A 24,007-nucleotide genomic window follows, 5' to 3' on the forward strand; every position below is an offset into this window, starting at 1 on the left:
TAAATCATGTTTAATTGTTCTCTGATCCCCCCCCCCCCTCACCATTTTGGCGAAATGATAATTGGAACAGTAATAGGATGTTAATAGGATGTGTGTCCTGGTAACCTTTGATATAAATCTCACCATAATGGAGAATATTCTACATGACCACCATGAATCAAGAGTAATTTAAATATGCGTGGACAAGCATCAGTTTGGGGATTCCTGCAATGCAAATAAGGTTTAACCAACAGGACACTGGAGTAACACAGAACACAAAGTTTTTGCATGTATGTTTTAAAAAGAATTATTAGGTTTATTGTTACTACTAAGTCAATTTTTCAGGTTAACGATAATGAGACCGGTTTCTCTAAAATGGGTTTTAAAATGCATAACTTTGCCCTTCAGTCGCCGTCAGGATTGTACCTTTGGTTCAGGCGGGATTGTTATGGAGACCCAGGGGTCTAAACACTGCTGAAAGGGCATGAGTAATTCATATGAGTGGGGCAGGCTTGAATAGTGGTATTGCCCACGAGAAGAGAACTTAGCTGGAAGAAACAAGATCCTCCTTATAGACTAATGGATGTGTTAGCAAGAGCGCTTTCAGACCAGCTTTCATGTTGGCTCCACAGGGGGTATAGAGGGAATGGCAAATTAATTATAGAAATGAAGCCAACCTCTTTTTTCTTATCATAGAGGGCAGCTGTGTGGCAGCTGTGTGTTTTCCCTTCGCTTGTTTGCTTCCTTCTCTTTCTGCGGCGCTGGAATGTGTCCTGTTCTACATCTATTCTCTGCCTCTCTTTATCAATCCATACAAACTTACTCAAGAGAAAGATCTGCTGCCTATGGGGGGAGGTGAAAAGTGGAGGCTTTATTGAGCGAAAATGTCATAGGAAGTGTTGTAGACTCACAGAAACAGAATCAGCCGCTGTCTTGCCTTTCAACTTATTTCATAGCTTTCAGACCTCTCCACTCAAGGTCGCTTAATAGATCAATATTTCAAGTAGGATCTGGTGGTTTAATGACATCATGCTGTTGGCTGAGAAAGCACATTAACCACCAGTGGAATGTGAGTGTCAGTGACAGGCTACGTGGTCTCGATCAGCGTTTACACTGTAGGGTTTGGAGAGACATTTACAGATGGCAAATGTCTTCAAAAATTGCATGTGACCCACTCTAGCAATGAAAAGAGGGCTGCTATAAGAAACAGACACGAGCACACACTTACCTCACTTGTTGGAAGATTCCCAAAGGTCTGCTTTGGAAATAATGGGAAAGAGAAACAGTGAATGCATGGAATATTAATGCAGAGTTGGAGCAGCCTCAAGTGAAACTGTTAATTTCCATTTTATCATGACAAATAGAAGAGACATCAGTCCGTGTGTTATCGTGCTGTTTCTCAGACATTCGCATATTACAGATTGTAAATGTATTATGGCAAGGCCAAATTTATTTTTAAAAAATTTGATGTACACTGTGCTGACTTCCCACATTAATGTATAGATTATTCAAGTTAATTGCAGGTTCAATGCATATTAAATGTAGATGTTAAAGTTCGACTGAAATTTCTAATTTTCTCTACTAAGAAATCACTTTATATATCCTTGGCTAGTGTGTCCATATTTTGTCATAAGTTTGATAGAGAAGTTACATTTATTTCTGTTATCAAAATGCCCTCTTTGCCAGTATTAGTCTATGATTCTGATCAAAAGTGCTCCGTTTGTTATTCAATGATTCTGTATGTTACGTAATCTACATAACGGTGCACTAAATGTACATGGCATTTTTTGAGTAAAGACGAGGAAACAGAGCAGGGAACATTTAATAGTTTAATTATAAGCTGCTGTATACATTCAGTGATTATTCCGATTTTCATGTTGCCAGACAGCCATGGGTGAGACCAGCAAAACATTCAGCTACAAGATCTAGTTTGTTGTATGCAATTTGTCCATGTTCATTCATATTTTTTCCACATTGTACATAGTTTACTGCAAAGCAACATAAAACCACATTGCTGATGTGCAACACGGTTCTTCCAAGACCTTAGTTCGTTCAAACATGATTCCACCCAGTCTGTTGTGGTGCTTGGAGGAGGGAGAGCCCTGTTATACCACTGTGGTCTGAAACTTATCTTTGAGATCAGCTGAACACAGATGGCACAGGGCGACAGCAGTGCTGAGCAAAGCAAGCCTGCACATCAAAAATGCCCTCGGTTGAAGCAGAAAAAAAAGTGTTTAAACTTGATTGGACCCAATAGGAACGCCGACCTATTGCACAGATCAAATAGGTGGAACCCTGTTACAGCCTGAAGAACACTGGAAGCTGTTCTTTCTCTTCCTTAGATACTAAGATTAAGCAACATCTTGCAATCTTTAAGGTTTTGTTTGCATCTTTTTTGGTTTCTTTTGCTATCTCACTCTAAGCTCATTGAACTGACACACTAATGTTGGTGCTGTAATAGCTTTTTTTGTTGCTTTTTTTTGTCTTTTTACATTTTCTAGTAGCCCACACAGAAACTGATGGCACAAGAACTGACCAATAAGAAACTCTTTACAACAAGGTAGACTGCAAGTCAACAGTTGCCAGGGATCACACAGTAAACAAAAAATAATCCAAGTTCATTTTGAAAATAAAACAAAACAAAACAAATCAGGTTCAATATAAAAGGCAAAGACAAATGAACAAAAGCAAGTTTAATTTCAAGTATAACTTACTCATAAAATAACTACACAGCATTAAATATTCTCATTATACATTTTTAAATTATTTATAAAATATATTTTGGCATATATGTTTTTTGTATTTTTGTGTTTGTGTAACAAACGCTACTGTAAGCTTCAGTTTGAACACCAATGTTTATTTGTTTTTTTCTCTTGAAACAAAACATTAAAGGGATTGTCACATAACAACAGGTTATTAAAAATGATAATAGTAAACCCTATACAGAGTTTCACATAGCAAGACATGAGTGACGATCCCTTCTATCCTAGCCCCATAGTCAAAAGTCAAAAAAAGTACAAGACCAAAGCACAAAGTTCTAATTTGTGCTCCACTGGCTACAATCAAGGGTTGGGCACAGGAGATTTCAAAAGCAGTAAGTCTTTTTTTTTTTTTCCATACAGCTCAATTTGAACACAAGGATCTGTCTGTCCCACTTCCAGTGTTCAGAGTGGCTTGGCAGATAGCGAGAGTTCATTAGCTCCATCCGTGATAAAATATAAATACTGTAAGGACCTCACAGTCTGATACACTAGGATGTCCTCAGGGATACGCAGACAAAGTTTCTCTTATAGTCAGGGAGAGGGGCAAATGAGACCAAGAGGCCTTCCGTTTCTTCTCGCTGAACGTACTGAAAACTGCTGAAGGAGTAAATTGATATTTTTGGATGAATCCTGTGTATATCTGTTGCTGTTTATTACAGTGATCGGAGCTCACTATACAAAGAAACAAAGAGCGATTTTGGCAGCTAAAACAGACTGCAAAACCAAGAAGGCCAAGATGTCAGTTTTGATACAAAAGTAGTTCAAAAGGCATAACTGGTACGTATGAACTGGCACCTCAGGTGTCCAAACATGGTAGTGTCCTGGCTTTGGCTCGAGGCTGTGAGAGCTGCCACTGGCCGTGTCCATGCGGTCAACAGTAACCAGGCCTGTCCACTGCGTTGCAGGACTGATAGAAAGAAAACTGAACAAGAAGCAAACAAGGAAAAAGTACTGGGCGACTACAAACAAAGCCACATCCACTACCTGGGCCTCGAGCACCACAACTAGCTGGGCAGCATACTAGCGGTTGTGCATTATCAGCCCAAGCTGGTTCTTGAATTTGTATACTGCAAATGGGTGTGTCTCTCTACTTCCACAGCTGATTTCCTTCTGTGTACACACAGCTATTGCGGGGTATATATACCGTGAGTTAGCACTGTACGCGTGTGATGCATGTTGGTGTGGTGTCGCAGAAGAAACTCGCTAAAGCACAATGTCCTTCAGGCGCTTGCTGCTGGGGGATTCCTTGTCTCGGCCCATCGTGGAGAAGCGTGTTGATCTCCCTGACAGCCGGCTCACTGTCCTTCCCCTCCGGCTGCCGCAGCAGGCCTGTGGTTGGCAATTCGCTCTGCGTCGCGGCATTTCAGTGTGTTGTAGGCAGATGACGGCTTGGATACTGGGCTCTTCAGGTGCACAGGGGAGGTGATGGGGCTGGCTGCCTCACGCCCATTGCCTGCTTCACGAAACAGCCCCTCCATTAGCCTTAGGGCTACACACCTGAGACTCCTGAGTCCGCTTTCCCTTTATCTCTCCCCGCTCCACATCTTCAGGCCCATCCTTGCCAAAGGTGGCAAAAGTCCTCTTGGTTGTGCCATCCTCATAGTGTGGCACATCCACTGTGGTGGCCTCGATAGACAAGAGCAATGACATTACGGGCGTGCTCGGGTGACTTGGCACGTGCCGGGATCGAAACACGAGGCATCCAGCAGCGGTCAGAGTGGCCTAGGATGCGGCACTCGTCCTGGCAGTGAAAGCCCTCGCTGGGATCTGTGAGAGTGGGGAAAAAAGAGAAAATCTAACTGTTAGATATATCTTAAAAACCAGCTTAATTTCCAGATACATTGCGTACAGATCTCATGATGATAATCCTCCCAGATGGCCTCCATTTGACTTAACTATGTCAAACCTGTCATAAAAGTAATAGAAGAAATGAAATTACAAACAACGATGCACTTTGTTATAATTAAAACAGCCCAAGCTAAATATTTCGCAACGATTTCCTTTCACTTGTATTGCATTCCATCTACATCTGCTCAAGACTGCAAGTCCCGTTAAACACTTCTCAACGGATAACAAGAGCTGGATAGTTTGGGGCACGTCTAATATGCCAATTAAATTATGTACTGTTAAATCAAAAGTCCATTTGCAGCTCTTGTATAATTGGGGTTTTCTGTAGCAACATTAGATAAAAGGCAGGTTTAAACAGTGCAATGAGATATCTCAGAGAGAAAGACACCAGACGAGTTGTGGTGTTGCTGCCTGGTTCATTATCTTTCTCCCTCTCTGTCTCTGTCATCTGGCGGCCGAGTTATAAATATGTAATGATGTTTAACGCTGGAGTGAAAAAAAGATTTGTCTGAGTCGGTATATACTGTGCTCTTCTGTACTTTGTTGTGTTGGGGAAAGAACTTTCAAGAACATTTTTGCATCATTATAAACAAAAAAAAATGTCTATAGTTTCTCAAACTTGAACGCTGTAATTTTTGTTTGTTCTTAATTCACATGTACGCTTAACACAAGAGCACTGCTGTCTTTTGTCTCATGTAGATTGGATAAAGAATTGCTGTTCAATAACAACAAAGATTCATATCATTACTTTTAAAAATGATCTGACAAAAGAAAATAGAACAATTCAGTTTCCAGAATCCTTATGCGACTGTACTGTGCGTGTTTTCCACCAGCTCCGGTCTTAGAAAGAACCTGCCACACAGATACACAGTGACATATTTCTGTGCTCCCCTACTGCTTGTTCACTCCTAGCAAGAGCCATCCTCCATTCAGAGGCCCAAGGTGACAAGAAGGAATTGTGAGAGGGATTGCGATCGACCCAAATGCATACGCTTACATCTAGCAATCGGCAGCTTGACAGATCACCTAATTAAAATCACTATGATCTGTTTTTTCTCCCTTCTTTTCTGCACTCATGAGAGGCACCTCTGCTAAGCCCTGGGATCGATATTTAAAGATTGGAGACAGGCTTTTCGGGGGCAGATATGCCAGAGCTGTCCTCTCATAAAGTATAATCTGATGAGACTGACAGATAACATAGGAGCTAAATGACGGAATGAGTGAGTAAAGGGTATCGTGGGCTTTCTGAGCCACATATGGGGAGTGGAATTGTGGAGCAGTCGTCTCGACTGTGGTGCAGAAGACGTGAATACGACCCAAGAATGCAGACTATGACCAACGCAACATCCACAGGACTGGTTCAGAGTGAGACACAAAGGTAGCACAGATGGAGATTCTTTTGATCATGTCTGACTAAACGAGCACACAGCGACAGACATGAGATTTTCCCCGAATGAATGCAGAATCCACCTGCTTATGTGAAATGGCTTTGTAACCAGGATCTCAGATCTGGGCTACTGTAAACAAATCATTTCACGTCTTAGCATTTCAGCATAAATTTCAACTTTATGAAATATTACTCCACAGTTTTCACACAATGCAGCATAAATAGGCAGTTTTATATCGTCACTATCATCTGAAAGGCAAAGATGAGCAAAAAATAGACTATTTTCCACCATACAGTCTTGTATATATGTACGTTTGAATGAATACTGATTGGTCCAAGGAACTGCATGGCAGCAATCAAGGAAAGGCAATAAGCTGGAGGTTTTGTTTAAAGATATGCAATCAGAATGTAATAATGCAATCACAACAGTCTGCACCAGGTACAAAGAACATAATGGAGGGTGATGAATAAAAAAGAAATAAATAAAAATGCATGATTAGATTGTCCACTGCAACAGTAATATTAAAGCCAATTCAAACTCTTTGTCCCCTTTGAAAAAATTACATAACTGCTTTTAAAGTAACAACTTGGTGCCTTTTCTTGAATAGACTGCTAATGATAAAGATAGTCATTTTTGAAAGTATTTTTAAGAAGATTATATTACAGTAGTTATTGCATTGAAAACTTTTGTATGCAATATGCATTTTTACGTTGTAACATAAATCTCAGCTCCACATTTAGTAATCAGAATGTTCCCCTTAAATCTTGTTTGATATATTTGACAAAGTGGATCTTTTTCTCCGCTGATTAAAATTTACAAGCATCTTAGTAATTAATGCAATTTCCTCTAAACACTTTGGCTTATTTCTATAGCCTAAAAGCACTTTCTAAGGCATGAAAAGCCTTGAGGCACAAAGAAATATACACGCGTTGTATGCTTGCTACTTAGCAGCACATGCATATGCAGTGAATGCCATTTTCTCTCCTTTCCTTTAGGGTCTATGGGAGAGCAACTGGGTTGTAATGACATTGTTATAGAAAGCCAAGTGCTATTAACACTCACACATCCTGCCTCTGCTCAGAGCTTCATAAAACGCAGATGTTGCTCTAAAGACCCGCAAAAAATGGAGGAGACAAAATTTAAATAAAAAAAGTGACAGGCCATCGACCCCTAACAAAACCTAATCTCCTCCTATTTCAACAAAAAGAGAGCAAACTGCAATGCTATGAGATGAATTAATGGCTTTTACTGCAGTACTTTGGTTTGGAAGTCAACAGAATAGAAGACAGTGAAGGCGCATCGTACTGAGCATTCAAAGTCATCAAGAAAATAAGCTTGGCAATCAGGAGCAGGAACAGCCTTAAAAGTACAGTGCAGAGCAGGATGTCACTGGGAACAGTTCCGATCTACAATTTAATGCCTATTAATTACCAAGAGAGCTGTGTGTTGTGCGTGTGTGTTGGTGTGTGTAGCACATTTAGAAATACAATACAATCTAATGGCTGTTGAGCCCCAAAACATCCACGTATCAGTTGCAAATCACCATCAAATCTGATGTGCTGCACTTTAACACTGAATCAAGGTCCAGAGACTCTGCAGAGCACTTTAAATATGTACCGATGTGCATGGCATTGGAAATAATAAATATTGCCACTTCAAATGCAAAAGCCAAATCCTCCTGATAGCGCTGTCCATGTTTCTCTGTTTGTAGTTACCTGGAATAGCATCACTTTGCATCAGCACTGGGAGAAAACCCACACGTTCGCTGCCATTTCATCTTGTATCTGCAGCCTGCCAGCAGCCGATTCAGTCCTGTCTCTTTCCCTCAATCAGATGAAGGCGTCTGAACTTCAAGTTACAGCAGACAGATCTTTAGCTTCAGCGTGGGAATCTCGCAACCTGACAAGCTCATTGCTCAATATACCCTTGTGCGCTGCATATAATGATCCCTTCATGTTATACAGCTGCAGGTGCTATTTGTTTGTTGCTAATGTAGCAAAAAAAGAGGAATCAGCAAAAGACCAAAATCCTCTGGCACAAAAGGGAAGGGATGTGTTCAGTGAAAGAGGCAACTCCCTGCAAAACTGCCTGAGCCTTCGCCAGCTATTTTGCGTCCTGTCTGGCAAACACATGGAGCCCGGCTTGGAAAAACACAGGCGCTTATCCCTCCAAAAGTAGCGCACTCAGCCTCAAGGTTGAGAACAATGATGTAATCCTATAAAAATAAGCGTAAGCATGCTCGAGAAACTGAAGGCCAGATAGGAAGGCCGGAAACATTGCTGGGCTGATATGAACCCAGATTCAGGTGACAAGATCTTCATTCTGTATTTCATCGTCTAACTGGAACCACGAGGCGATGGGGACTTACAGAGTGACACAATTCAGTCAGTTAGGTTTTAGAGCACGTGAACCCTAAAAAGAATTTGGAACAGCAGTGTGGGCATGATAAATCATTTTGCAAAGAATGTCTGCCACTTTTGGCCTCAAACTACTTTTTGTATTTCCTCTGTATGCCTGACATTTTTGTTGTAACAGTAACAATAAATGTCCCGATTCTGTTTGTCGTATGAAATAGACACTCTGAGCGGGAGCATTGGTATAATGCACATCTTCCTGTGATGTAGCTGTAAGGAAAGAAATAATTTAGAGCAATTTAAACCTACACAGACTTTACTTGGGGCCTGCATAGACGGTACAGATTCCCTTTGATTTCCCTCGCTTTCCAGTTTTTTTCCTCACTGTCTTTGATATTAAACCCATTAAAATGCTGAGACAAAGCTTTCAAACATAGCCTGTCTATAGTCTGAACAGACAATTATTCAGCTCTGTTGACTGAAACAGCAAACAGCAATGTTTTCATTATGCTTTGCGTTCCCTTTTCATTGCTGTTTGAAAGGACTGGTGTGAAATCCAGAAGAAATAAATCTACAGAAAGTGAAAATAAATGTGGCCACAGCCCTGAGGATCCTTTCTGAGACATGCAACACCCCGCTGCATGTCTGAATGGCATACAGAAGGTTTTCATTTGCTGCTAAAATGTCGCCCACTTTCCCTGCTCTCATCTTGGTGTTCGAGAGTATCTTTGACAGTGAGATGGCTGTTTTCTAATTGCTCTCCATATTAATTTTCCTCCTGGCAGTCACATGGCAAAGATTGATTAATCTAAATTGTTACTACGCGGTCTTGATAGAGCCCTGTGATGCAGAAGCTCATGAAAGTATCACAGGGGAGGAAAAAATAAATAAATCTGAAAATATTGCACCAAGAAGAACAGATATGTTCTGTCTGTGGTCGGTTGACGCTCAGAGTCCAAAGCATGCTCAAGACCTAACAGGCTTGGCCTCGTCTGATCCTAACACTGGAATGGAGCTTACAATCTAGTCTGTCCTAACTACGGCAGAGGACAGTTCTACGGCCAGCTGAGGCTGAAGCTTGGCCATGCAGCCTCCTACACTACTCAGCAGGGAGAGTCAAGCACTGCTGTCATCCCAGCCAGCCAATTCAGTCTGTGGGCCATAAAATCAGCCCGGAAGGCTTGGCTCCTGCGGGAGCGGCAAGATGGAGTGTGATGGTCTTGTTTTTACAAACAGTAGAGGGGCACCCTTACTGCGCCACGCAAGCCATCATTCTCTGCACAGCGCCGAGTCCTCTCCTTCTCCCTACAGCATCTGGTTCAGTCACATCAAGCTATCCCCGAAACCCCTCAGATCCATCCCTCACAGCTCCCTGCACAAGGCCATCCTTTATGATTCTCCTCCTTCTGCCCTCCTCGTTCATCTCATCAGTACCGCTGTCTTACGTATATTGATGTAATTAAATGAATCCTTCACCCAAAATCTCTTCCCTCGTTTCTGCCTATCCGACCAAAATTGCTTCAGCTCTCAGAGTCAAATATTATTGCCAAGAAAATTAGACAAACTCAGTGGCCTTGTTAGTCCTGTGACTGGTGAAGCCAGGGGTTCATGTGGCCCTGGTTCTATTTCTGAGTGTTAGTAGCAGTCAGTTTATCAAGAACAAACTCACTGTCCAATCCATCCAGCACTGCGGAGCGTGTCAGACAGTTTTTCACTTCCATCGGGCCTGCCTGTGTCCTCCCAGAAAACTGATGTAAAATGGCAAGTTAACTTCATTTCGAGAAAGCCTTACAGTTGCTTCTCTGTATAAGTGCTTGTCAATAAATGTTTTAAAAGCTCATGATAGTTGTGGACAAATTCTGCAAATGTTTACTCCCTCCCTCGCTGTGGGGTCCATCCAGCAGAGCCAATGCATTCTATAACGAGTCCTAGTATAAAAGAATGAATTTCCAAACTGGTGTTGACAAACAATGCACTAGCTTCTAAATTGGTACAAACAGCATCTGTTTAACAGCTTGTGTAACAGCAGCGGGAGGAAGGGGAAAAAAGCAATCGCTATGCCGTTTTATAAATCACTATGTCATCACAGAGTACTGTTTTGTTCACAAAGCAGGACCACTAGCCAATGGACTGCTTGATGTAGTGGAAACAATGTGAGCTAGTTGTCATGATGACATACGTGGGTGGGCTGGTTTCATTGCCCTGGCAACAAACACACTGTTTTGCTGTGAGGAGTCTTTCACCTTATTGTGCCCAACTCCTACCAGGTCTGGCTCCTAGAGGTCGCAGTGTCTCTCAACAGTTTTTACAAAGCTCTAAAGCATTTCCCTTGGCTGCTATCATGACAATATGCAACAGTTGGAGGGGCCACGATTCATGGTGGTCCGGTCTTGTGTGATCTGTAGTTTTTTTTTTTTTTTTTGGCAGACCAGCCAGTATCATAATTCATGGCCTGGTTTTCATACATTACATGGCCCAGTGACCATTTAACTCTCTCAACAGGCACTCTGAACTGGATTTAACCCAGGCAGAAAGGCATAAAGAGCTAAGCCTGGCTGCGCAAGGCTGAATTGTGTTAAAGAGGTACCAGAGAGCTTCTAAACACTGACTCCAGCACCAATACAATACACTTAAGTGTTCATGACGCACCAGGAAGCCAGTGGGAAAGCCAGTATCGTGTCTGCCTGAAAAGCGCCCAACTGTTCATACCGCACTGCCAATCCAACAACCATGCCGAGATTTGGTAGAAGATGAGCCTCTTCCAGCATGGATCCTTTACTGGACACGAAAACTTGAGATTACTATTACGAGAGAAATTATGTTAATATTTGTGTCCAAATCACCGTCTTTACAGCTAATTGCTGATATTGTTGCCAGAAAAGCATTTAAATCCTCTTCTACATGTTTTGAGGATGTTGCTGTGCACCTGAATGTGTTGGACAGCTAAGAATGAAATACATCACTTGATTTAAAACATCTGATATATTTTTGGGAGTCACGTACATACACAATCATAACCCAATGAGTGAACTGCGTTAGAAAATAAACCCATACTTTCCTCGCAAATTTGCTACACTGATGAGAAGAGGGTCATTAAGTGTATTTGGGTTTGGATATAATTACATACACCTAATAACTACAAATTATAAAATAACTTGTAATATGTCTGTGCTTTCCTCAGCAACAAGATAATGATGCCATGATATTGCTGTCATTGAAACAAGAAATCAGTTTAATAACTTCGGGGTACTAAATTAGACAACTTCGTGGCCATGTATAACATTTCCAAGAAAAACTAATCAAGGATGTAATTCAGTGATGAATTTCCATCAGAGAAAATTCATCTTTGGGTTAGAAGTGTTTTAAAGAGACAATTATTTTTAAAACATGAAAGTTACAGGATGAAAAATCATGCAATTAAAATCAAAATGAACTAAAACTTGAGCTCATCTTGTTCAACACAGTTTAATGTAACTTGCAGTTTAAAATAGGGTTGCGTGGAAACATCCTGCTGAGAGGAAACTCTGAAAAGTGCCTGAAGGAAAATGGGACAGAATTGTAAATTTAGTTGATTGGAGGAGCATTTTCTGTGAAAAGATTTGCTATTATAGTGCCAATTGGTTTTGTAACCAATTCCACATTACAACATAAATTATACGCAAACTGCAGTTGCCATATGGTGACGTCTGTGTTGAGCTCTCCACTTTTATGGCACTTTCCTTTTGAACACATTTGTAAGTGGTAGATAAATTCCACATATATTTAGCTGCTTAGCTGCTTTATTGGCTTAAAGGCTGGAAAACACAGATACTTTCTTTAATCTTGAGTAACACATATGACAAAGATGTTTTTTAAAAATGACTTATTGCATGCATTGCTTCCATATTACAAGCAGGTTCAGTGCCTTGCTATGATGGCCACAGCAAATGTCACCCTTGTCAATTCTGGGCATCAAATTGCCCCCTCTAATGATGAGCTTTTAAATTACCTGTGCTCAGGAGCTGCATTCCCACAACAATAATACAATGCACTCCCAAAACTCCCAGTTGCAGACCTGCCCATCCGCCATGGCAGCCAGACCGCCTGCCTGCCTGCCTCTGTCTGCTTGGCTCGTTCCTCCACAATGCATCGGCAGAGGACATCTTTAAATACACTGGAACAAATTCAGCATTTCTGTGTTTTAAGCTTGACCGAGCTAGCGAGCTAATTTGCTCCTAAACCCTGGAGTCTGGAGAAGCAAGGGGGCAGAAACAGACTCTTAAATACATCCATGAATGGGTTGGGGGTAGATGAAAGTAATACAGTGAGCGGGAAAGGAGAGGGGAAGAATAGCAGGCTTAAAGATGGCAGCGTTATTGACTGTGATCACTGATGTTAAGACAGGAGGGGGGGAAAAAAAAACGAGGTCACTTTATCTCATATTGAATAAACTATGAGTGAGAATTAGATTCACTTAAATGAAACCTAAGGTGTCTTATTAAGTGGAATATATCCCTGTTACAAGTGGAAGTGTTTCAGCAAAGATAATGGGCAGGAGAGAAACTACTAACTGCAACTGTTAGGGAAATATAACACTGGAAGATAGAAAACAATCATTTCCTTGATAAAATGGAAGCCCATGACAAATTAAAGACCATTACTTCCATTTGTAAATTCACCTTTCGTCCTAACAGCCAAAAAATACAACAAAGCATTTCATTGCAACAAGCTATAACTATAACCAATAAACAGCCCAGATAAAAAGCCTATTATATTCTCGCAGATTTGCTGCAAAGAAACATTGCTCATAGTTTCCCCTCTGAATACTTTTTCCTCTCCTAAGTGCTATTTCTTTTAGCCATCTGATACAAACACAATACTTCAGCATTTGTCGATGTGTCCAACAACTGGGGATGGCACACCGGGCAGCAAACCAATATCTTAGGATTTTCTCTCTCTCTCTGTGAGCTTCTGCTTCGCCTCAAAAGAGTGGCCTTACATAATTAATATAATGTGGCTTCTCATTCAGTCATGTTCACTTTGTGTTAGCCAGGACTGTGTGTTTTATATTCCATTTATCTTGTCACAGAAGCACCAGCATGGTTCCTTTTCTCTCTCATGTCCTTATTTTTTCTGCTTTCTTCCAACAAAAAAAAAGAGAAAAAAATCCACTCGTCCCTTTCTCAGAATTTAACACTTTGTAAATGGACACTGTAACGTGGTGATTGTGGTGAGCAGTGTGTTTGGGCAGGTTCAGCTCAGTGTGCACAACATACAGTTTAACTGTGAGAGGAGGGTGGGCCACCTTCAGAAAACAGATCATGGCTTTGAAAAAAACAACCTGCATGTTTCCCGCTGAACCAGAATAGACAACGTCACTTAGGGGAACAGCAGATAAAAGAAATAAGAGAAACACAGCGAGGCTCCTATTGTGTGGAGGGGCATAGATTTACACCCACTGGCAGAGGAAAAGCAAGAAGGAGGCCCTCTAACACTTTCTAACACACTTCCTATTTCCCTGTCACAAGGCAATCTGTTTGCATCTGGGAGCATACTGATCTCTCCCAGGTTCTCTATTATCCACTACAGTGAGCCTGCGCCATGATACCACTTAATATAAGACAGTCAGAACCAATGTTCCGTAGCATTTAGCCACCCACCAGCCAGCGTGAGGATTGTCAGCAGGAGGCAGTCCTTACAGAAGAGCTGCAGCTCGTATCTAAGAACACACAGATTGAAATGGAGGTGGGAGGACTGTCTGAAGAAAAGAGAGGGAACTAATAGGCACATCTTTTCTGATTTTAGGAACATGACCTATAGCATACATAAGGATGACGGCAGGGGTCTGACACAGTGGTAGTAATTGGATTTCTCAGGCCCTGTGCCCACTCATGATAACATGCTGAGCTGTGACATGAAAAAGTCCTATGTGTGCAAGGAGCAAGGTGCAGCAGAGTGGAAGTGACAGGTGTCAAAGATCCAATTCCCGCGCTCCTCTTCGATCCTTGGGTTCCTTTTCTCTGGAGACAACCGAGGAACAACTTGCCCTGTGGTAAAGCCAAACACTCAGCTGCAAATCCAAGCCAGTTAAACCTATGTAGAGCGCGGCGGAGGAAGAGAGGTGGAGGTGGGGGGGTGGGAGAAGAGGAGCGGGGAGGGCGGGGCTCCGTAAGCACTGTGGATATGAGAGGTCACGGCCTGATTGCTTGCTTTATTTATTTTCTGATGCTGATGTGCGCTGAATGGAGAAGGAGCACAAGATTCTTCAATGAGCTGATGAAGTCACAAAAGGCCCTGCGATCCCCCACCCCCTCTGCAGATCTTATAAATGATGGGGAGAGGGGAGATATGCAGTGTCTGGCTACAGTCTCCTCTCTGTCCTCTCTGTGCATTCTGGCCTCATCTTTAACAAGGACTGCATGATAAGAGGCACATCATTAAAAAGAGCCTTTCTGAGATTTTCCTGTCTGCCATTAAACTTACAGCTGGCCTCTCTCATTACCTTTTATCCTCCTCTTTAAGGAGGTGAGGGACAGAGAGGTTTGAAAGCTCACATTTGACTGGCAAGATGTGTCCACTGAGTGAATTCTGTCCCTCATTCAATTACAGAAGGGACAACATTAAAGCCTGATGTAATTTAACAAAAGCACCTTTTGTGTATTACGACACTGTTTCTGCCAATAAGCAGATTAATGTAGCAGTTAGTGCGGTATTTACATGTTTCACGCTAACCTGATTTTACAAAATATACTAATGTGATATGATAATTAGGTTAATGCCCAGAAAGATATGTAGTAGCCTCCAGGAAATCTCTTACTAACAGCACAATACAAAAATAGAGCGCCTTTGTGAATGTTTTTTAATGCTGATGAATTTACTTTAATTTGATTATCCACCACCTCTAGCTACGCCACAATGCAGAAACACCACTCAGGATCCTGTTTGGCACTTGACCTTTCTCACAAATGAACAGAGTCAAAACAGGCAGACTGCAGTGTGTGTGTATGGGACGGTGATTCAGACTGACTGGTAAACTCGGAGCGGTGTTCAGGTTATGCACATCATAATTTTGGTCTTCATCAACTAAGAAGACCTTGTTAAGCCGAGTAGCAGAGTGTGTTTCTTTAATCTGAATTACTGGTGTGTGTGGTTATTCACTGAATGAGGAACAAGCAGGCAGATAAAAGGCAGCGGTTTCTTGAATATGAAGACGTGTCGAAAGACGAAATGCAACCAACGTCCAGCGGCCAAGCAAAGGACGCGGCAGGCTCTCAGGGTCCACGTACACCTCAGCAGGTCTCCCCCTCTCTGCTACTGTGCCCTCACTCTCTCATCATAGTTTATAATCTGGGTCACTAGCAGCCACGAGGTGCCTGCCATTGTGAGACTGACTCAAATGTTGAATTACAACATACTGAGCTCATCTCTGCAAGGTCATCTAGGGGACAGCGAGGGAAACACTGACACTAATTGGTGAATGAAAGATAGTAATGATAGAGGTGGCTTGGATGACTTCTCTTTAACCTCTGTTTAACTTCTGCTGAGTACAAATCCAATGAGCATGTTCTGCCATGCTATGTTTTACAGTATATGCAGTCTCGGCGACAGAAATTCTGCATTTCAACTGTTATAAAATGCTACAGAATAAATCATTTCTAACTGAATATACATGAGGAGAGCAAAATATGGAAATATTACAGCACTCTGCCTGAGGTAGTAACCTTTTGTTGCCACAACTGAGGAGGACGACATAACTTTACATATTCCTGCTACATATTTCCATCCGAGTTATAATGTTGTCAGGAGAACCAAGGTGATGAGAACTAAGATTAACAAAAAAATACAGGACGGAGATGACAAAGGCATAGACGGGTAGACGGTGAAATGAAAGCAAAATAAAAACGCAGGAAATCTCAAATGGATTAAGGAGGATGGAGGTGTAGTGTTTTTCCCACAGAAAGGAAGTAATAGGGGTTAAAAAAAGAAACGCACATTGCTGCAGCACAGGAGACCCCCCCCCCCCCCCCCTCCCTCTCTCTTCCTCCGTTACCCCAGCTGCAGTGATAAATGTCTCTTTGTATTCTGGACAGAAAACTGCGGGCTACAATGTACTTGTCAGAAGACAGCTGATTTTCCCCTTAAACAGAGCACAGTATATTCTTAATCTTTCCTTTCACACAGGGAGAAGATAAAACAAATGCCTCGTGCCAAGACACATAATGCCCAGAAAATCTCTCCCCATTCACTACACATTTGTGCGGCGTGCAGTTATGAATGTGCGCCTGTGTGTACAGTGTACGTGTCTGCAGCAGGTGTAGCTATAGCATGTGCAACTGCATGCTACTTGTATTTTTCCTAAAAATTTGCAGCATCCTTAATCCCCGCAGTGGAGCCATAGTTCCACTATGAGGGCTCCTAAATGGGAGCCAGTGCTACAGGTAATGGAGCTGATTATAGCTATCTGGGCTATGGGCCAGCTGCCACACTCTACCCTGCCTGGAGGGAGCACAGGCCGCCTGGTGTCTGATATCCTGGGATCCCTGTAATACAAGCCTTGCTTTGGCAGTCACTCTGACTATCCTGCCCACTTCCAGCCACACACTGAGGCTCCTTTGAGTTAGTCTATGTGTATAGTATGTCCTCATCAGGTTGTTTACTCTACATGCTATCAGTCTAGAGTCATACCATTTCACTACCAAGGATGCGGTAAGTCCTGCTTTTTGGAAAACGAGTGTCAGTCACAGATGACAGAAACAGAAGATATGGGTTTGCTGCTTTTCTGTCAGAGAGGCAATGTAGCTTTTGGTGGCCAACTTTACTGTTACGCACACAGACTGCATTCCTGACACAGCAGACAACAATGGCTAATCAGCTGGGGATGCATTCCCCCAGGACAGCCATAGAAATCTCTCTCTGAGCTGACCACCGGCCATTAGAGCTAATGCTGGAGTCCCGCTCCCTCATTTCCAGTAAAACTCAAAATTAAGACGTTCAGTCTAGTGCTGCCAAGATGCCATGTCACTACCATCAAAGGACCATTCCCAGAAAGGCAGTAATGAAATTCACAACTGTGTCACAAGTACTCTAAATTGCACAGCAAAACACAACAAAACAACATATATAAGCATTTTCTGACTTGATGTCAAATCCCTAGGTTGAGATAGCTTCTCTGTCCTTTCCAAAAACAGATCCACGTTGAAAAACAACTGTTTTATGTTTCAGATTCGGTTTAGTTCAGGGAGAAATCATGAGGGGAGGTAACTCCTATTAAACATGCAACGATTTTACCTCCATCTCCTTCCTCCTTTGTCACTGTAGAAAAACCTCCCCCGACTCCCTCCTTTGTTCTTACAAAATTACTATGGCGACCAGAGGGCTTTGAACATAAAGGGGGCATTTGCTGAAACAATATTTGCCTGGGGTATTTGCTGAAACCACTGTTGTTGTCATTGTCCGTGGGAGGATGGTCTCGATAACTGTTACTTCACATGTTAAATTTCGACAAACATGCAACAACAAAGTGAATGAGAACCTGCACCGGTACATTTCAAGGAGAAATAATTGGCTTCGACTCACTGTGCCTTTTGCAGTCACAATAGGTGTACAACCTGCATCACCCTGTGATGGGAGGTTGTGGGTGAGAAATTCGAGAATGCTTTGATAACCTCTAGATAGGATGAATTTATGTTACATGAAGATTACAGCCACTTGTCCATGCCAGAAAGTCCACAAAAACCTCATAAAATATAGACACGGTAACAAAAAGAACATCTTTACTGTTGCTGAACAAACTAAGATAAATTTGCAAACAAGTGGGTAGTGAGAACAACAGAGAGGTGCTGTGGGGACAGACAAACTACAAAAAAAAGTGAGGAGAAAAGTGAGGTAGGAAGATGGCAGGAGAAAAAAAATCAATACAGTCATTATACTGCGATTAACGCGTGATTTTTTTTTTCTAAATAACTTTTTTCCAACGGCTCCGTGAGGTGTTTGTGATTTCAGCATAAATGTGGCTGCAGTTCCTTTCACCCATCCAGGCTGCTGTTTCAACCCACAGCCTTATTACTGCTTGCTTTGTATTACAGTGGAGGAGAGGTTGTGCCCATACGGTGACCTCAAAGAATTAAAAACACAATGGTGCGGTTAGAAAAATGGCTGCTGCCTCAGTTCCTCCAACAAGAAGTAGAATCAATCAGAGCCGCAAAAGGCGAGCGGACTGGAGACAACGCTATAGCTCTGCGTCTTGAATTTCGTTCTATTCCCCCCCCACCCATAGCGTTTCTCTCCTGTGCCACCTCTTTGTCTTTCTCCCTCCTTCCCTGATTAACCTTTTAAGACACACACTTGCAGCCACACACACACACACACACACACTCTATATCCTATGTACACACTCTCAGACAGATTTAAAATTCAGGTAGTCTCTCCTTCTCTCTTTAATACACACTCGGCCCCCATCAACTTCTGCACATTACCTGTTCTTAATCTCCCTCCCTCTGTCTGGGATCATCCTGATCCCCCTGTTTTCCCATCTGCTGTCGATTGGGGCCCAGCTTGGCTAGGTGTTCAACAAACAACTGTGATTCACTTGGTTTCTGCGGAGATTATTAACACACCTAGCATGCCACAGCGTCATGAATAAGCAATGGAGATCCGGAGCCCTATTTTCTCTCTGCCTCTGTGTTTCCTCCCTCTCTCTGTCTCTGTCTCTCTCTCTCTCTCTCGCCCTGCCGCGTTGTGAACTGAATGCCAGGATTGTCTAGAAAATGAGCTGTCAGTGGAGGGCCTGCAATGAGATACATCAGGCTCATTGTGAGCCCTAGAAAATAATGAACTATTCCCATTTCTCTCTCTGATATGTTCAATACGCTATCCATGACAAGTGCAAAGAGATAAGCAGTCCCCTCTTGAGCTGATTAAATACACTGGGTATATTCAGGAGAGCTTTGGCAGAGTGAGGGGTTCAGGGGATGCCATTATAGTATTATAACATTGCTATATGTGTGCAGTCTGGGCTAGAAATAAAGAACCCTTGCGTGGATTTTTGTTTGTGTCTGTAGCTGCCGTCGAGGAAGAGCAGCTAGAGGCGATGCTTGTAAAAAGTTGTCAGAGAATCAAATTATGTCACATTTGTTTTTCTCTTTCACATCCCTGAGCTGATTCCCGTTCGGAATTGGCTAAGGAACTAAAAGAGTGGGTTTGGACATGATTTTTTTAAAGAATTTGTTGGTTTACTTACGCAAGCATTGGAAACAAATACCACCACAAGAGGCCATAGTCAATTCAAAAAAAAAATATTTAGAACCTCTTTTCACAGTAATCTGTATAAAAACAGAGAAAGCAAGAGAAACAACATCTCATCATTCCTTCTTTTTTTTTTCTTTTTTTTAACCAGGGGCAAAAATCAATAATGGTCAGCTCTGTTTTACTACATTAGGAAGTCATTTCAATATGACAGCCAGAGATCTCACAGAGTCACAAAATTTCATTCAGCAATGAAGGCAAAATAAAAAAATAAAAAAAAAGATGAGCACAGATGGACACAGCTTGAAATGACATTTTATTTCCTTCTTTTTCCTCAAGTCTCTACATCTCAGAGGCAAAATCTGCATCTTGGTTGTTCATTACAGACTTCACCACACCTGCTTGCAAGCATCCTCTGGTGTGTTTGAGCATGCGGTGTGTTTGCACTCTATCTTCCTTAATGCTCGCATTGCACTCAGCTCTTTGTCACTGTCAGCCATTTTACCTCCACTGGTTCCACATTAGATTAGGCAAATCCTAAATCAAAATGGATGGTCCCAGTATAGAGTTTATATGTTGATCTAATCATAAAGTATCACAACGCAACACGTGTCGTCGCTAGCCCGAATCACAACAAGAGTTTTGATGCTTAATTCAATCAAATGTTGCTTGAGAATCAGTCAAATCCTCTGGCACATTCACAGTTACCTTGGAGTGAGGGGGGGAAAAAAATCACCCCTACCTGTCAGAGAAATTGTTTCTTCTTTTCCTCTTTTTATTTCCCCTCGCTAAGACTGCTTACTAGACTCCGCTCATCTCTCAATCTCTGTCTGCCTCACACACAGACTCTCTCTCCCCTCTCGTGTTGTCAGCACAGCCCTGTTCCTGTTGCCTTCCTGATTCTGACACCTGTCAGCATTTTCGTTAGTAGATCAGAGAACTGCAAACTAGAAATGTTCCTGTGGTGAATTTAGGGCAAGTTTGCAGCAGAAACATGCGACGTGCCTTTACTCCTTCTTTAATTCAACAGGGAAAGGGAACTGCTTGACTGGCACAAAGTTGGGAGATGTGGGTTGGAGATGTTTGCAGTCAGGAGATGGAAACAGAAGAAAACGATGGAAAGACATATGGAGAAAGGGAGAGAGAAAAAAGAGAAAGGAAAGGTGGGGGGAGCTGAAATCAATTAGGAGCAGTGAAACCCTGTGGATCTGCTGATGGAAGGAGGGAATATGGAGGAATCTGCAGCCCATGGAGGGGGCTTCCATTCCTGGGCTCCAGCTTTAGGCACACACCCACAGGGAGCTAACAGATAGATGAGAGATAGTCTCCAGAGGTGGAGGCCAAGGAATATGTCAAAAATAAAAGAGGCCTGTTCCCTGCTCTGACTAATTGAGCAGTCTTGGATCCCTTTGAGTCTAATAAGCCAGGAAGAAAGGATTTTATTTGAAGAACACTTACACATTGACCTGGAAACAATTCCAAAATCAAGACCACAAACCTCTAAGCCCACAAATCGGACACTGTAAAATGACATTATGCTCTCTCTCTCTTTCCTCCCGCAGAGATAACTTGAGCGATTTAACAATACATGAATCTTAATCCTTGAAAACCATGGCTCATCCATATCCGCGAGGAATTAAAGTGTGAGCTATGACAATCAAAGGAAGTCAAAAAAATAGATTAAGCTCCCTTTGTCACCAGCCCCTTCGGAGTCAGTTCCCTTGCTTCTCCCTTGACACTAATGGTTCTACAGAGCCAAAGCTAGCATGTCGCACATTTCAACCAAATCCCCCTGACTTCACAGACATGCCTATAAAGATAAAGAAGAATTCATTTTATATAGCTCTTCTCAGTTTATAGTTACAGCGATATCATCCATTTTTATTCTATTGGCAGATATGAGGGAGCCATTACATGTTAAAGATATCCCTTCCTTTATAGATTTTAAGAGATTTAATGTAATTTGTTCTTCAGATACTCCCCTAATCTAATCCACCGGGTGAGGATATTTAAGGTCAGGTTTTCAAAAAGAGCACACACGCCTCTTTAGATTCTTGGCAGGGATTCAACAAAGAGTTGTTCACTCAGATTTAAGTCTAAAATCTCTTCACGAGCACTTCGCTGAAAGTTACCTTGGTAGGGGCTGGTGCGGGAATAATGAATAGTGTTGCTGAAGCTGCATCAATGAAGAACAAAACATAGCTGACGGACAAAAGCCAAATATCAAACTCCCAAATTGCTTCAGAAGGGAAAGTGCCCACTGTGATATGGTGCTGGGTTAGTTAGTGGTTGAATCTAGTCACACAAATGGATTCCCACATGAAAGCCAACGAGATGACAAGGATGCGGGCTCTTTGTGTAAAGGTAACGACTCGTCTCCTGGGCAAACAACATCTTTACATGGCACTGGGAATGGCAAACATTTGCACCGTGAAAGCCCGAGAGTTTAACCCTTCCTCCTCCCCCCCCCTTCCAGTTTCCTTTTGTTCTCTGCGCTTATCAACACAAGAAAACAGAACAATAAAAAACACACAAAAAACAAGGCTCCTCTATCCGCAGCTTGTGTGTGTGTGTGTCTGTGTTGTCCTTTGGCAATTGCAGTCTCTCAACTTGTTTTCTGTCTTAGCTGGCAGGAGAGGCACACCATACAACACAGTTACTCCCAGAAGACATCTAAGCAGCGGGGTGTTTAGTGAACATGCCTATTTGTTTTCTGAAAATTCCTCCCTTTCACTCAATACAACTGGCAGATAGTGTCCATTTTTGTCAATTAAGACAAATGGGCTCAAAGTAAAACCACATCGTCACGTGACCGAAACCACTGCACGTCTCATATTATACCAACCTCAACTGTTCTATTTCTGCTTTTGTACTCAAGTCAGTGTGCACAGAAGAGAAGCAAGCAGGGAAATGACAGCGCCAGTGTTCTCCTGAGGAGCTTCAGAAAAAAAAAACCCTGATTATGTAAAATCCTCATACAACTGTAGAGCTGGATTCACTTGTGCGTCATGCTGAATCTGCCCATCACTGTCATCCCACCATGCCCTTTAACCATGTAATTAGACTGTTGAGATGGTAATAGAGGGACAATTTCATTTGCCATGTCATTCCATTTCTGCACGTGATCTTTGGTCAATTCATTTAATAATTATGAACAGCTTCTCATTACTCAATGGTGTGACCACTGCTGCTGCCTGACTTTCAAAAAACAATGGGGGGAAAAAAAAGATTCTGAGAAGCCATTTTGCTAAGTCCTTACTGAAGAAAATTGCTGGCCAGAAGTTAGTCTGCAGCTGATCACAATAAAAGGAGAAAAAAAGAGAAGCCAATAACAAACCATCAAATTGTAATTCCAAACAGCTACTTTGTTATCATCTATTTGTTCTGGTCAAAAGAATGGACAGCACTGTGAAATAGCCTCTTATTTTGTTTACCAGCAATGTGGCGCTGCATTACACATTCAGGAAGCATACATCCATTTTGCTGAAACAGATACAATCATTGGTGGTGTTAATGAAAAAAAGAACTGCCTCGGAGAGCTCTCCCCACTTGTAATATTCTTCATGTACATCATTTCTAATTGTCTCCAATAATGAGATCCCACTACTAGAAGACCTGTCAGCATGCATTTTTTAGAGGCACAGGAATTTTTGCAGGTTGTGAAATAATTACAGCTGGCAACCGATAGTCAGCAAATTCACTTTTCATTGTTCATTATCATCTGATACTGCTGAGGCAAGTTGGACACTATATATATATATATATATATCACTTTATATATCTGTGTATCTCAGATAAGTCAATACTAAGTGTAAGCTACCAACCAAGAAGAAAGAGCTACTTGTATGGTTACATACATCAAGATTAACATAAAATGTAGGCTGGTGGTGCTGCGATTGCTCACTTGGTAGCTCGTGTGCACCAAATACTGGGGCTGAGTTCTTACTGTAGAGGACTTTACTGCAAATAGTCCCCACTTACTCCCCTTTTTAACCCCATGAACCCTGAAACTCTCAGTCAGGTTTGAAAAGAGTGTTACTTCGGGAAAAAAAAAAAAAAAAAAAAAAACAGTGCCAAAATTGCAACTTTTACCAGAGCCAGAAACCATACAAAGAGAATCAGTTGGTTTTCAGCCTTCTGAGAGTCTTTAAATATATTGCGTGCAATTTAAGTTTTGACGGTAAAATTAACTAAATCACAGCTTAAAATCATGAAATTTCATCAAAGTAACTTCACTGCACAGGTCTCATTTAAAAAATTGACAAAAAAACAGTTTGTTCTAACAGGATTCAGTAAAAAACAAAAAGCTCTCCACTTTTAGGTGCAAACATAAAGCCTTGACATGCCTATTTGTTTTCTGAAAATTCCTCCCTTTCACTCAATACAACTGGCAGATAGTGTCCATTTTTGTCAATTAAGACAAATGGGCTCAAAGTAAAACCACATCGTCACG

The 24,007-nt window shown here is 41.9% G+C and overlaps 1 protein-coding gene across 1 annotated transcript in view; it reads right to left on the minus strand.

The window, feature by feature from the left end:
- Window positions 1-3,941: 3,941 nt before the first annotated feature.
- The window catches only part of pcdh19 (protocadherin 19), a 53,551-nt gene continuing 33,485 nt past the window's right edge, over window positions 3,942-24,007 (minus strand). Inside the window, 5 exon segments of the mRNA XM_022214152.2 lie at window positions 3,942-3,998; window positions 4,000-4,057; window positions 4,059-4,213; window positions 4,215-4,379; window positions 4,381-4,508. Of these exon segments, the coding sequence (XP_022069844.2) occupies window positions 3,945-3,998; window positions 4,000-4,057; window positions 4,059-4,213; window positions 4,215-4,379; window positions 4,381-4,508 (560 nt within the window). The 3' untranslated portion in view covers window positions 3,942-3,944.

Source organism: Acanthochromis polyacanthus, chromosome 10 (assembly GCF_021347895.1).
Source record: "Acanthochromis polyacanthus isolate Apoly-LR-REF ecotype Palm Island chromosome 10, KAUST_Apoly_ChrSc, whole genome shotgun sequence".
NCBI lineage: Eukaryota > Metazoa > Chordata > Actinopteri > Pomacentridae > Acanthochromis > Acanthochromis polyacanthus.